Source organism: Carassius gibelio, chromosome B8 (genome assembly GCF_023724105.1).
Source record: "Carassius gibelio isolate Cgi1373 ecotype wild population from Czech Republic chromosome B8, carGib1.2-hapl.c, whole genome shotgun sequence".
In the NCBI taxonomy this organism is placed as follows: domain Eukaryota; kingdom Metazoa; phylum Chordata; class Actinopteri; order Cypriniformes; family Cyprinidae; genus Carassius; species Carassius gibelio.
The window spans coordinates 27,188,904-27,204,296 of NC_068403.1; the positions used below are offsets into that span (position 1 = coordinate 27,188,904).

At 34.7% G+C, this 15,393-nt stretch overlaps 2 protein-coding genes across 3 annotated transcripts in view; one reads left to right on the forward strand and one right to left on the reverse strand.

Annotated features, from left to right (window-relative positions):
- LOC127963159 (probable G-protein coupled receptor 153) overlaps positions 1-4,057 on the forward strand; it is a 29,180-nt gene extending 25,123 nt beyond the window's left edge. The window contains exons 6-7 of one of the 2 annotated variants that reach the window (XM_052562917.1): positions 1,350-1,369; positions 1,623-4,057. In XM_052562917.1, the coding sequence (XP_052418877.1) occupies positions 1,350-1,369; positions 1,623-2,387 (785 nt within the window). In that variant the 3' untranslated portion in view covers positions 2,388-4,057. The remainder of the gene's footprint in view (positions 1-1,349; positions 1,370-1,622) is intronic. The other variant, XM_052562916.1, reaches the window with a different exon arrangement.
- Positions 4,058-6,977: 2,920 nt separating this feature from the next.
- On the reverse strand, positions 6,978-8,441 carry her3 (hairy-related 3). The gene is made up of 4 exons (XM_052562968.1): positions 8,326-8,441; positions 8,106-8,201; positions 7,934-8,015; positions 6,978-7,855 (listed from the first exon to the last, which is right to left on the reverse strand). The coding sequence occupies exons 1-4, from the start codon at positions 8,374-8,376 to the stop codon at positions 7,395-7,397; spliced, it is 690 nt and encodes a 229-aa protein (XP_052418928.1). The 5' UTR covers positions 8,377-8,441; the 3' UTR covers positions 6,978-7,394.
- Positions 8,442-15,393: the final 6,952 nt, after the last annotated feature.

Sequence of the window (15,393 nt, forward strand, 5' to 3'; positions counted from 1 at the left end):
TCAGTAACTAATCATGATGTAAAAATTCCCTTGATACTGATACTATGACATTCATTTTGTTAGTTGTATATTAGTTGTAGAGGCATAGCTGATGTGTGATCTGTGTTGGAGTTTATACCTTCATGGCAAAATCCAAATTTAGATTGATCTTTTGAATGTAAAAAGAATTAAGAAAATAAAAATAAATTGGATTTAATGAACCACTTCCACTAGGAAATAGTACTAAAAAAGCTTAAAAGGTGATTAAGAATTCACTTAGCAAGCTGCCAGTAGGTTTTAGAGCTGTGCAATGCTTCACTTCAAACTTTTAACCTTTTTACATTCAAATAATTAACTTCACATACTGCCCATAAGCACTCAAATGTAACCTCCACATGTAACTTTCATTGACCTTTTACATATAATACATTTTTCTCTGTGTGTAAATAATTGACGAGCTATTAAAAATAAACCTGTCTGGAATGAAAATTTGGACTTGGAGGTTAAATGTGGAGAATATGCCATAAATGTGTATGCTGAACACTTCCCAAAGCTCTGTTAGGCAATATGCAGTGCTTGACTGCTTTCCATTGCTGATTTTATTGCTATATACATTGCACGAAACAACTTTTGAAGTTCTCTTCAAAGTTTACTGAACATTGTGTGTGTTAGATTTTTTTCCAAAGACATTCTGCAAAAAAAAAAAAAAAAAAAAAAAAAAAAACACTGATGCGTATTGATAAAGAACTCGAAGCTGATGTGTCTGCTACAGAAGATTATTCACTTTTTAAAATACTATTTCTGTAGAAACAATGTTCTTTTTCAATTTCACCAGTGTTTTGCGTCATCATCATCACCAGTACTAGAATGCCACAATAACTGGGAAGTATAAGCTAATATTGTTTTTGCTGTCAAGCCATTCAGGTTTATATAATATTTAATGCTGTCAAACAATAATATTTAATCAATTGGCATTTAAAGCAAAATGTCACGCATTTATAAAGTAGTCATTATAATTTAAATCAGTTGAGTAACAAGTCTTAAATAAGGCCAAATCGTAAAAATGTTTAAGTTTTAACTTCAATCCTGTAGCATAATATAATATATAATTATGCTTGTGTATTAGTTGATCTATGGTTACAAAAACAGAATGCCATTGCTTAAATGATGCTTTGCTTCCCTCTACTGGCCAGAGTATAGTACACCTATCAGTCAGTCCTCATACTGCATATAGGGCTTCTCAAAGGCTGTCTCATTCCTGCATTAACCAATACAGTTGCTTTCATGCTAGGCTTGTGCTGTATGCTTTGGATAGTGTACTTTAAGTTATTTTAAATACTAAAAACTCATTTTATGTCTTTCCTGTGTAGTTCTCAGAACAATGTGGAATGTGAGTATCTGTTTGTAGAATGAGTGATTTTAAACTAAGCAAAATGATATTAACTTCATTTTACCCCTATTAAAAAGCAGATATATGAATATTTAATACTTTAAAGTGAAAATAGGCCTGTGTTGCCATTATAGTTCAAAAGATTCCATTGATTCTGGAATTATAAAAGATGCAAAAGCTTTGAGGTTCTTAGTTTGAGACGGAATTTAGCTTTTAGAAATGTCCTGGTTCACTTGTCTGTGTGTTACTCCAGGTGCCCCCTACAAGAAGATACTCCCACGACGAAACCGACATGTGGACCACCGGTCAGATCCCGTCTTACCTGCATCGCTGGGGCTCCACAGAGGACATCATAGGCATCCCGCAATACAACTCGCCGCGCCACGAGAGACGTCGGAGCAGCCCAGCGCCTTACCACGAGGAGAGCCACCCACACCGCAAAAGGAGGCGGTCAGAGGACATGCATTTGCTCAAGCAGATTCCACGAGTCGAGCGTTATGAGGATGATTTCAAGTGCTTTAGCCGCGATGAAGTGATTAACTTCATTGACGAGACGCCACTGGCTAGTCCAATGAGAAGCCCGCGGCGAGCCTCTGCGATCTCTCTGGTTCCAGAGACCTTTGAGCAGCACGTTGTTTTGTTGCCACATTTCCCGCTCACGCATTTTGAGCGCGAGCCTCAAGCATTGAGACGCTGCTCTGAGCACGGCAAAGCAGTCACGCCAGGCGAGATCTCTCAGGATCTGCAGAGAAAGGCGAGGGACGGTAGTGTTGGCGAAGGCTCAGGCATCAAGGGACACTCTGAGCACAAGCGTGCATCAGTGCTTGTTCCATTGGGACCAGGTGCACGGACAGGGGAGCAGTCTTCTTTAAGTGTTAGGAAAGGACAGGTAGATGCATCTGCTTGGGTGGACCAGAGGCACCTGCCAAAAGGGGAAAGCAAAGAAAGCTCTAATAGTTTTATAAGATCACAATCTGCATCGTCAGGCTATATGACATCCATGGGATCCACAAACTAAGCGACAGTTTTATGAGTATTTTCAAGTAGTCCCTGATATGCTTATTAGTGTTAAAACTTTGACTAAGTGGAATGTTTTTGTTAACTAGGAACTGTGATTTTTTTTGAAGTGTGATGGATTGGAAATGGCATAACGACATCATTGTTGGTTTTTTATGTGTTGCTGAAACCAGGCTGGATTCACGGGGTTAGTGGGCCTTCAAGGCAAGGGAAGCTGAGCAGCAAGTAAGTGTCCTGAACTCAACACTTATGGTTTAAAATGAGCACTAGGCCTTCTGCTCATAAACGTGAGCATTTTACTGAGGCCCATGATAGAGTTCAGCTTTTACGTTTCAGTGAGAATTTAGTGTTCTCGTCAAAATACTGCCTTTCTTGACTAAAGAATTAGGGGCCATTCAATTACTTTATGTGTGTGTGTGTATAGGGCTGGGAGTTCAAAAATACTTTTACAATTTCCAACATACTTTTATGTTTAAATATGTCTTTGACGTTTAATATTAGCCAAACAAATGATATTTTTCCTTATTTTTTGGCCAAATTGCCCATGTCTGAAAGCGTGGAGGAAGAGGCAGCAATATAGGGGGATTAATATTTGACCAAACAGCTTATTTTGCAGATTTTTCAGTTAGTTTATTCCCTTCATTTAATAAAATTGCAAAAGTCATCTTGGTTGTGGAAAAGGTGAGTAGTAAGATTGACGTAAGAACATAAAATAACGTTTCTTTACAACATTTTAGCTCACAGAGCTTTAACTCTTTAAACGTGTTTTTGTTGTTTCTGATGATGTGGCATGTTCTTAATTTTTTTTCAAGTAAACTGAAAATCTATTTTGTTATATCATTTGAATTCATATTTTTTGAAGCACAAGGTTCTCTTTGAAGATCCAGTCATGTTTGCCAGTAGGCTAAAATGTTTCTTTTCACAGATATGTTTTAAATGAGTTTGTGTTAAGTGCTTTGTGATGATTGAAAATGTATATCTGATGCATTGTTATTCTCATGATTACAGTCTTATTTGTCTGGTAGCCCGTAAAAAAAATATGATATGAAAAGTAACAATATTTAAAAACACCCATAGACTGCAGTCGACAGGGTCTTTTTACAAAATAAGTGACATAATCTTTTATCATGTGGAGAATAGGACCTTTTGAAAGCTGATGCAGTTTGATTTGTTACTGTAGGCATAACCACTGAATTGCAATTGGATATTTGCTGTATTATTTTATGTTGTATATGAACATATTTTATACATGTATCCCAAGACATCAGCTTTTTAAATGATTTGTTCTGGTTAATTTATATGTGTGTGTGTGTGTATATATATACTGTACATATATCTGTGCTTGCTGCCAGAAAGCACTTTTGTACATTTCATACAGCCAGATATTGGTGTTGAAATATCAAATGGTGCTTGATACCTAGGCAGCTTCACATGGGATCCACTCTGACATTTTTCATATTTCATGTGGGAACCTGCAGATTGCCCCTTAGTGTAATACACAGTTAGGGCATCAACAAGAGTCTTCCTCCTCCTATACAGATGGTTGTACAAGGTTTTTTTTTACCCCTTAAACTGTTTCTCATTAGCTTTTGAAGAAAGTCATGTTCTACATCGTAGTTGAGATGGCTTTAAAATGAATGCTTTAAAATAAATGGTACCCAATGGAATATATATTAACTAAGATCAACTTGAAATAGCCTAAACCTTGTTTTATATAACCACGTACATATGAGATATTACACATTTGTCTAGAATGATATGTAGCACTGAAACATAAGCCATTTTGATGCACACATTTGAGCCTATAAATTCATGGTGAGAACATGCTTATCACTATTGCAGTAGCGCAGTGGGTATTGTAAATCATTTAATTAGGAATGCAACCAGACCTGTTCGGTTTCATACAAGCTTATATTATAAAATGCAATTTAATGAAGCTTTAAAATTACTTTGTCTGTGTTGTGCCGATGCACTCATAGAAATGAGTGTGTTAAAATTTTCTAAGTGAACAAATTTAAACATTTTTATCTCTTTTTGATTTATTGATGTTTTGTTGTTCAGATTATCTCTCTCTCTTTCAATGCAATGCAATTCAGTTCAAATGAGCATGACTGTGCTTAATGGTATAAATCTGTAGATTAACACAATTTTGCCAAACATTAAGCAATAAATATGCTACACACACACACACACACACAAATTCTATAACAAACACACACACACCCACATCTGAGCTGGATACATTCTGGTTGCACGTGTACTTACAGTGTACCTACCAAAGAAAATTTAGTAATACTTGGTAAAATAAGTGGGGTTAGTTTAAGGGTAGGTTCTTCATCTGCAATTTATTTATTTATTTGTAACAGAGATTATTTGAACTTTAAAATTGATTAGGTGCCAATTTGTTATTAACAGTGATATTTTCTTATGCTATAATAAGCCCTATGTGCCTTGTTTATCAAATCTTCAATTGCTTAATCAAATTCTCCATAGGCTGAAATTGTTACACCCCAAAACAGGTGATATGATAAAAATTGTGTTCCCCACAGTATAATATATAAACTAATCAATGATTGAAACAGGTTCATCCTCCAATATGGTCTTGCTAAGGCTGGGACGCTGTCATGCAAGATGAAATAAACTGAATCATTTCAGTGATGAAAGGTGAGTCACTTTATTAATTTCAAATGGATTTCTTTGCTACAACATTATATGCGTGGTTTTGTGATCATTATATTTTGTTTTTATAGTTGGATCTGCTGTGTATTTGTATTGACTGAGCGGGTGATGCATAAACTGCAAATACTTTAGTGAAAATCTCCATTCCAAGTCCTGAATCATTTTTCTGATTTTGTCTTTTGTCCCGTCTGTCTTGAATATTGCAGAAAACAGAAAAGTTACGAATTTTTAAGTAGTATACAGATTTGCATTTTAATATGAATTTGTACAATCTGACAAAAATCAGATGCACCCTAAACCTAACACTCAGGGTGCCACAAGCACCAATTTGCAAAATCTTAAAATACTAACAAAAAGTAATGAGAGTGTCTTGTCCTTGCTGTTGACATCAAAAATAATTTCTATATGTTACCCAGCCCCTAATTTTTTTTTTTCTTGAGCATCGATGGCACAAAATCTCATCTCATTTGATGAAGGGCGATACTATTTTTCATTTGTGAGATTTAGTCAGTACAAATTGTTTTCTGGTTAAGTGATCTAATTTTGTGTTCTCTGAAAAATAGTGGTCTTGTGTATTATTGTTTTTGTCTCTCCCCCAGAATTGGCTCAGAAAGGCTACATGTGGCATCTTGTTACTAGTGTTATTAATTATAAATATAATACTAATGTGATTCATTAGGATTATTGTTCAGTATTTCTGTGAACTAGGCATTGTCTCGTTCATTAAAACCAGTAGGTTAATGAAAGTTAATTACATTTGCATTCATAGTGTTGCTATTATGAAATGTCTTCAGTTAAAATATGGTCAATTAAACATATAAATATTTTTCTTTGTTTAAGTCATAGAATAATTTGACCTTTCATTTGAATCTTTTTAGTGGGATTCTGCTTTGTCCATCATTGGCTATTCAATTATGCAAGTGAATTGTCAAAATAAAATTTTAAATAAAATATAAGATTAGTATAATCATCAGAGGGGTTCCTTACCACAGATGACCCCACTGACCAATTTATTCCAGTAGGGGCAATCTTGCCACTGTTTAATATTTCACATTTTGTGTCATAACTAAATTAGCAAATGTTCCTATTTATTTCCTAAAATAATTGCTCAGATTAAATGTGATTAAAACAGATAAAACATCAATAGAAACCAAACATATTGCTATTTAACATTTTTGCTATATCATGAGAATCGTCGTCTTCAGCAACATGACCTTGACTTTTGTCACTGTTGTGAAGAATCATCGAAACCACTACAACTGCATTGTGGAGGGTTTTAGTTTAAGGTCTCCATTGGACTTGCTAACGCAGCAGAAACGTTGCTCAGCTGAGCTATGCGGTGTGTCCCGTGGTCCTAATTAAACCTTTGGTTGCTATACATCTCAAAGCATCGCTAGAAACCCGTTCGCCCAAACCAATCTCATGAATAAGTACTCCAAATAAAAACAAAAACTTGTATTTCCTACTCAATGGGTAGGAATAGAGTTGTGGGGTAGATGCGTATCATATGCACGCCATCAAATTTCATATATTATGACTCAGACAGCGTATTATATGCACGCCAAATTAGATTTTTACGTATCAATAACACGATTTTTTTTTTTTATGTAGCATACTATTTATGCATTTTCTGTGTTGATACCTCCCACCACTCACCATAACGTCTTCAAACGCATACGATAAAATTATTTTACTGTTTGTTTGTTTTTTTCAGGCAACACTGCTTTTTCACGTCGATTGGACCGACCAAGTACAAATAAATATGTTCAGAAAATATATTATTATTATTATTATTATTATTATTATTATTATTATTATATTATTATTTTAAATGAATATCCCAAGCTATTCTTACCAAAAAGTATATGTGTGTTTGGAAACCGTTTATTTTTTTTATTTTTTTTTTTTATTTCTTTTTTTCAATGAGATCGATGTGTTGGATTTTGGAAAGTATGGTGGCCAACATTCAGCATTCACATTTTGAACAGCATACATATGAGGGTAAGCGTGTCTTAAAAAGTTTACTTTTCATATAGAATGATTGTATAACATTACCATCCGGTGCATTCTAAATATTTAATTCTATTACAAAATAACAGACATTAAATTCGATCTCCGCAGCAACTGGCGTCTACATTTAGTCATACACATGTGTCCTGTTACGCAACAAGCAAATTCAATCCAACATTGTAATCTTTTATTATTAAAATAAACATTTGTCATCATTTATTACAAAATAGGATCTACATATACAGTGCATGAGAAGCAAAATTAGAGCTACTTCAAAAAGTCTAAGTGTTAAAACAGTGACATTTGAAATTCTTCAGATTTACCAAGGCCGCCAATAATTCTGTTTCAAGGCTTCAGAAAAATTGCAGCACTCGTCAGCCTTTGTATTTTTAAGACTGATGTGTGTAGTTTTGAGCTTCTTGGATTCACTTGTTCCAGCCTGTGTGTTAAATGATATTTTGTCCGTATCACAAATCTCAGTCCTCTTCGGCATATAGAAGAAATATCTGTCTGAAGTTTGCTGCAAGTTTGGATATGGAGCGTCTGTTTGAAGCGGAGCTTTGTTTGAATGACGAAGAGTACATGTTGAGGCAGGGATCCGGGCAGTGTCGCTCTCCGCGGTACTGAAATCAGGAACTAGGTTAGAACCGCTCCTAAGATGTGTCAGCATGGTGGAGCGGGAATCTCTGTCAGCGTCCGATGCGAGATAATGACTGACAGTGGCCAGACAACTTCTGTAGCCAGCGTGATATTCAGCAGAGTCACAAACTGTGGGCATTCCTGGGTTTAGAGAAATCAATATTTATGTGTTGAAAATGTAACGAATAATAATTGTTAAAATCTTAATAAAACACAAACCTCTTTTGGTGTTTTGCAGATGCATCAGATGTTTTACCGTCAGCTCCAAAATATCAGCCTTTTCCAGTTTTCGCTTGCGGATCTGAATAATATAAAATATACCAGTTGGTTTTTGGACATATATCTGATGTAAGAATTTGAATACATTTTTAAATCTATTTAATTTTCTTACATTGTTCGAACAGACACTCTCCAGGAGACTTTTCAATTGATTCAAACATTTATTGATACGTGCTCTTCTTTTCTTCTCCATCAGTGGTTTGGACACCTAAAAGACAAAATTGTTTGTATTATTTAAAATGCAATCAAAACACGCTGATAAAGAAGTTTTTTATATATATATTATTATTATTTGAAAAAAAAAAAATCGTTTAACTTGTAACTGTAATCACCTTTTTAACGCTCGGAGTTTTCGCAGTTACTCTCTCTGATGCTGCAGCCATTGTCCTCAAATGCTCGCTTAGATACCCAGATGAATTTTCCAACTTCCTTGTGTTAGACTGAAGGAATTTTCTCTAGTATCCTGCTTTATAAAGAGAGACTCACTTAACATTTCAATGCACTGCTCACATCATTGGCGCGCAAAAAGAGCATCCATTTAGTTTCTGCTAGACACCCAATCAGCATGAAGATGCTTTCCCGGCTGTGCTTTTGTTCTCAAAAAGGAGTTTAGGATTGCCCTTGGTTGCTACACTCTTTTATAACTATGACACTTCTAATTCACACAGTATGAAGAAAAATACAAAATAAAATAATAATAACAAATGTATTAGTTGGTCGTATATTTGCGTAATATCTACAGCGATATCGTTGACTTGATTGCAAATGAATACACAGACACCATTTAACTGAACAGAGATGACATCACTCAATTCAGTGATGAACTGCCTTTAACTGTCATTTTGCATTATTGACACACTTCTCCTAATGAATGTTGTTCAGATGCTTTGACGCAATGTATTTTCTTTAAAGCGCTATATAAATAAAGGTGACTTGATTTAATAACCAATTGTCTTTTGAAATAGCAAACTGTGGCTTTTCTAAACATGGGCTAACCCTTATGATCATATGATCTAATATTTTATCTCATATATTAGCCTATATTATATTTCATTTGCATTATTTAGATAGAAATGAACGAACAAGATCGTCGTGTGGGGTGAAAATGTAGCCTATAGAGAGTTCCATAGAAACACCGTAAAATGGAAAATGTTACAAATAACCAGTCGAGATGTAGAGGAATTAGCTCTGACTATTCATCCCTTTCTCTTCAAGTTTCACGCCATGTTGAGACAGGCAGCACCGTGGAAATCTTTTCCGTGTCTTCACAACGTGGCAATTTTCTGCCAATAAGGAAGGGGAATCACCTTTACTGAATTAAAACGTCAAGATTCTACAAATCAAAGCTACATTTTATAAAACCGCCAAAACGCTCTAGGATTCTTTGGTTGTCTGTGGAATACAGACGGTCATGCTACCAGTAAAGCTCTAAGTTTTAAGCTTGAAAACATACATGTTCTCAAAGAGAAGTAGAATTCTCACAGATGTTCCCTTCAAAGAGCGAAGCGAGGAGAATCAGTGGAACGCCTCCTGTCCGAGGGCCCTATCCGCCTGATTTTCCACACTTCTCCATCAATAGCCTGTCCTTGGGAATGTCATACAAGGACACCCCCCCACCCCTCCAAAAAAAAAAAAAAAAAAAAAAACTTTTTACGTAAAGTCTCTATGGTTTCCACCAAGGAAAAATAAAGGGAAAACTACAGTTGCACATAAAAATGATGAACAGTTCGGGTCACATCATTCCACAGCATAGTTCATTTAAACTTTATTTGTTCAAATATTGATAGTTTGGACAAAAACTTAATGCACATCGCATGCAGTAATGCCATTTTTTTCTTTGATTAAAATTAAAATGTCCTGTTGCACATGCGCAGTAAAAAAAAAGGAATGACTTCAAAAGCGTGACACGCGACAGGACGAATGAATGCCCATTGATAGGTTTAAGACTTTTTTCGCTTAAGACTGCTTCACTATACAATAGCTTTATTTATACAGAGGGAACAAATGCCGTGACACCGGGATGGACTCACATTACCATTTCAGCAGCTCCGGTCAAGAGCCTTTAGAAAGCAATGAAGAACACTGCAGTTTATATATGTATAGCGAAGCGATTGATCTTTCAGGTCTATTGTATGTCTTCTAAAATAAGCTCTCTTTCAAGGAACCAGTTCCTTTTTATGAAACAGTAATATTGCACCAAAACTTTGCAAAAAATGAACATGGTTTACAAGATTACGTTAAATACTTTAGAGGGAAAGTGTTTTGCTATTTTAAGTTTATAGCAATTTCTGGTAGCCTATACTGTCCACCAAAAAAAGTCTGTACCGCAATGGTGTCGCTCTTAACATCATAATATTAGTAGATTTTCTGTTGTTCTTTAAGTTTTTCTTAACACGTCCGGCTAAAATACATGCCAGGTCACAGATGCATGTTTGTTATATCATTTAATTCAATCGTTTTTAATCGCCAAAAAATTGGTTCGAAACGCCGCAGTTGTTTCTCTTTTCATAGCGTAAAATGGCACAAATCAGTATGAAATTGGAGCAAATCAGCTCTCTTTTGTGAAGCTGATTTACACGTCAGTCTCACGCACAGAAGTAACACCATTGTATTAGCAGTTAATTTTCAACAGCAAAACAATTTACTTAGTTAACTGTGCAAAAGTCTACAGTTATAGATCAGATTAAATGTATAGTGAATGCACAAACCTTAGATGGAAAAAAAATCACTGTATTGTCACTGATTTCACTGTTTCCTCCACCTTGATTGAAACAAGACGGGAACAATTTGTGCTCGAAATTGGCATAACAGACTGCAATAAAGGTTAAGCGAATGTTTATCAAAAGCTTGGAAGTGCTTTCACTTTTAACTCTGTAACTGATTAACCCCTATAACTGCCCTTTATCATGACTAGTTAGAAGATCCTGTAGTGATTGAAGTATTCTATGGCTTGTTAACAACAATTAGTGAAGTAATTATACAGTTACTGCAATAAACGTTCCTTCTTGAAAGGACTGTCATTCATTGTTAACATGTAAATACAAAAAGCATGGCGGTAAAAGAGACACACTTGATCTTCTTGAGCTCAAAATGACAGAGTTACCAACAATATAAACAAGTAAAAACTGTCATCATAATTCAAATGACATTTGAGATAAACTTATTTATGCCGCCAGTAGCTATAAGTAACGCCGCTACATTGTGTTTCTTATGCAGGGTTGGTTTTGTATTCTGAAAGATTGTTTTAGTGTTTCCTTTTAATGTTACATTTTTACAGTGAAAAAATACTTGCAATATGTCCTGCAGGTGATGTACTACATGTGATCAGAGCAAATTTACCATCACATCAACTTTTCCGGATATTCAATAAGAATACAATTAAAATAAAAAATAATAATTCAGCAAAGTATAATTCACAAGCCTTCGATTTAACGTTTATTCTGTAAACTGTTGTTGATCCACATACTGTACACTGCATTGTTTATTAAATAATAATAATTAGACTATTACAAATAGTTAAATGCCACGCGACTATTTTATTTAGCCTATTTATTTATTTATTTTTGCCTGAGCAAACGTATGTCATGAATTTCTATAGACTAGAGCGCAAGTCTTTGAGAAGTCTTTACTTTGAATTAGACGTGCAGGGTCTTGTGTTTGGCTGTGTGCACTAAGGTTACTCGCTATGGAAAGAAAACAGAAGGGCACATTTACATTGCTTTGGGTATTCTTAGGGGCTGAAATAAATTAGTGGATAATAACTTAAAACCCGGCGAAGGATGGAAGCTGTGTGAAGCCATTCATTCAGAAACGAAAGACAAAAGACCCCTCACATTGTTAAGCACCACATCTTGTCTATTGGGGTTCTTTGAGTTGCAAAGCATGTTATTTAGTCTCCAGGAAAAGCAACAAATCTGTACAAGAACGAAGACTTGTGAACACTGCTTTTAGTACAAATTTATCAGCGAATAAATAAATAAATAAATATATATATATATATATATATATATATATATATATATATATATATATATATATATATATATATATATATATATATAGTGAAATATTCTTCATCTGTCACAGATAATTAATATATTTAAAATAATCCAAACATATTTTAACTTGATCTTTGTTCGGTTCAATGCAGAGTGGAATCGTTTAGGCTTCTCGAAAAATCAGATATGCGCTTGAGCAAACGAATCTATTTAACCCATAAGTGAGCTAAATATCATAATATCACTAAAGACAAAAAAACTACAACAACCAAAACAAACATTCTTTTGAATAAAGTTATCCATTAGGATACGGGTTAAGGTCAGGTAAGAATATTTCCAAACAGCTGTATATAAACGCAAAAGGACAAGACGTATCTGCAATGTCGTGAAGTGAGAACAATTTAACTAAATATTTGTGGACATTGCATGCCCTACGCCTACTCCTACCTTGTTGAACCCCGAATATTGTGTTAAGACCTAGTTAGAACGGCATAATAAACGAGCAAATCATGTTCATGTTATGTAAATCTATTTTTTTCAACAGATTATTTGGAGGGTTTTTTAGGAGTTAGTTTAGTTTAGGAGTGTGATTTAACTTCATAAAAAAAAATAGTTAAACAAGCATGTTTAAACAAATTCGTTTTATTTTGTCTTATTTTGATTAGGCTTACTTCGCTTTTTGTAAATACATTTCTAAGTACGTATCATTAGAATGCTAGACAACACTGAACAACAAGACAACTCAAAAAGCCACACGAGTCGCGTGGGTGGCATGGAATTTCCCGCCAGGGAAAATTAGTATGAAACCTGCAATTTGTTGGTGTCAGCGCTCGGTGTGCTTGCTGCACCATATGCTACACTGCGACTTGCTATTGAAACCCTGGTTTCACGGTTCATCCTCCGGTTCCCGCGGCAAAGGTCTCAATGAGCGAACAAAGTGTCAATTTACCCCTCTAATAGGCATATCGTCATGGTGACTATCCCACTCGATCGTCTTCAATAAACTACTTTTGCAAACTGCACCATTTGTGGCTGCTTGTAAAAGCAAGATTTCAACTTCATATAGCCACTTTTGGTTCGTGTTTATTTTTTATTTTTTAAAGATTGATCAGCTTCAATACTCGCACACAGCTGTTATAAAACATACAGACTTAAATACCTTATAGTAAACTGATTTATTATTATATTGTGTAATTTATTAAATGTATATTATGTTTATGTATATATTATCAATTATATATATATATATATATATATATATATATATATATATATATATATATATATATATATATATATATATATAAAAAGAAAATGGATTGGTTCAGTAGATATTAAAGTTTCTTAATGGAACTACAGATGCCAATATTGAAGCACAATGCACACACACACAAGGTCATCTTTTGAAAAACGTGAGCATGTTTACCAGAATCAGAAACCGAAAAGTGTAAGCTGTCTCTCTCGTTTATTTTTTATTTTATTTTATTTTAGTTTAGTTTATTTGTTTGTAGTTTGGACGTAGGCTCTATTTAAAAAAAAAGGGTTCTCACAGATGTTCCGTTCAAATAGCAGAGCGAGGAGAATCAGAGGAACGCCTCCTTGAGTGCCATATCCGCCTGATTTTCCACACTTTCCCATCAATAGAGTGGGTCCTTGAGAAAGTCTCTGACTTAGCGCTAGGCTGTGAGCAACACGCATTGAATGTAGGGCATAGTCTTTTACTACACTTTATACTTGCAGTTTTTTATAACTTACTCAACATTTAAGCTATGCATAATAATAAAGCTAATCATTTAATATAGCATATGTCGTATAGTTTAACGTCTGCCTTTATCTCCCAGATAAAAATCTCCTATCTCCTGCAAAAATGTGCATATTTTGGAGAAAACAGAATTCCATTTGAAAATTATACAATTATAGAAAATAAGAAAGATTGTGACGTTGACTTAAAACGCAGGACACGCGACATGGCATTAATAATAATTGGTAATAAATATGGTTTACAAGATCCTTTTTCTTCTTTCTAAATGTAATTGAATATTAAAGTAGCCCCTATAGTCTAATATTAAATATAACCCTACATTTTTCGAAATAAAATATACTGTAGGCATACTGATTTGTTTGTGCGTATTGATTATGTTGCTACAGGAAATCACTTTAGCAAGTAGGGTTAAATCTCAGAATAAATTGCGTGTAATGCGCCGAATAATTGTTTCAAAACGCTGCAGGGCTGTCCAGCAAAGTAGCGCGAAATCGGTATGAAATTGGAGCACAGAAGTTAGGTACATGGTGGATGGCTTCACTCCTTTGTGCTTTGTCGATGTTGTTTATCACGCTGTTTTCACGCTTAAATTTAACATGTTGCACCACATTAGCCCTTTAATTTAGCCACCACATTCACAGTTAGGTCCTAAATTGATGTCAGGCACACACAATTCAAATACATATAAAAAAATAGATAAAGGAAAAAAAAGAGAAGAAGTAGCTATATATATAAAGGTGTAGACATATGGGTGTGATATATATATGTATAAATATATGGACACTCTATGTGCAACTTAAATTTGAATATTTAGCCTACTTTTTAGTCATCTTTACTATTTCTTTATATCTTTCTTTACTCTATTTAAAAAATATGAAGTAGTCGTAGGCCTACTGAACGAATGTAGCTTAAATGCAAAAGATAACGACCTGTCTTCGGAATTCTGAATGTCAGGGAACGGGTCAACCAAGAGCGAAACAAATCGGAGTACCGCCTTTACTATTCAGAGAGAAAAAAAAAACCTTAATGAAAAAATTGGCTTCCCGCTACGTTCAACAAAACACCCAACTTGATAGCAACTATATTTAACAACTACTAGGCTGAAACCAGCAATTTGACATATTTAATCTGTATCTCTGTAAAATGCCACGCGTCCGTCCTGTTTGTATTGGGCTAATCAAACATGTTCTATAATGAATTTCTATAGGCTGCAAGTTATTCAAAAGGGTTTGTTTCAGGTGCACAATGCCATGTGTTTGGTTGTGTGGACTGAGATCTTGGTCTCAAAGAAAAAGAGAGGGACATTAACATTGCTTTAGGTTTTCTCAAGGGCTGAAATGAACTAGTGGAAAGTAACTTTAAAACTCCATGAAGGATGAACCCTTTGTAAAGCATTTCAATGAGAAACACAAGAGCTTAACAAAAGACGAGCCTCCTCATTGTGAAGCACTAAATCCTGTCTATGGATGCGCATTGAATTGCAAAACATCTGCCATTTACTGGTCAGAACTTGCGACTCATTTGTATAAGTATAAACGACTTGTGTACACTGCTTTTTTTTTTTAACCCAAAATAAGACAAGGAATCAAACGTGGTTTCATGTGTCCATGTTTCTCTGTGTTGTTATCTTTAATTTAAAA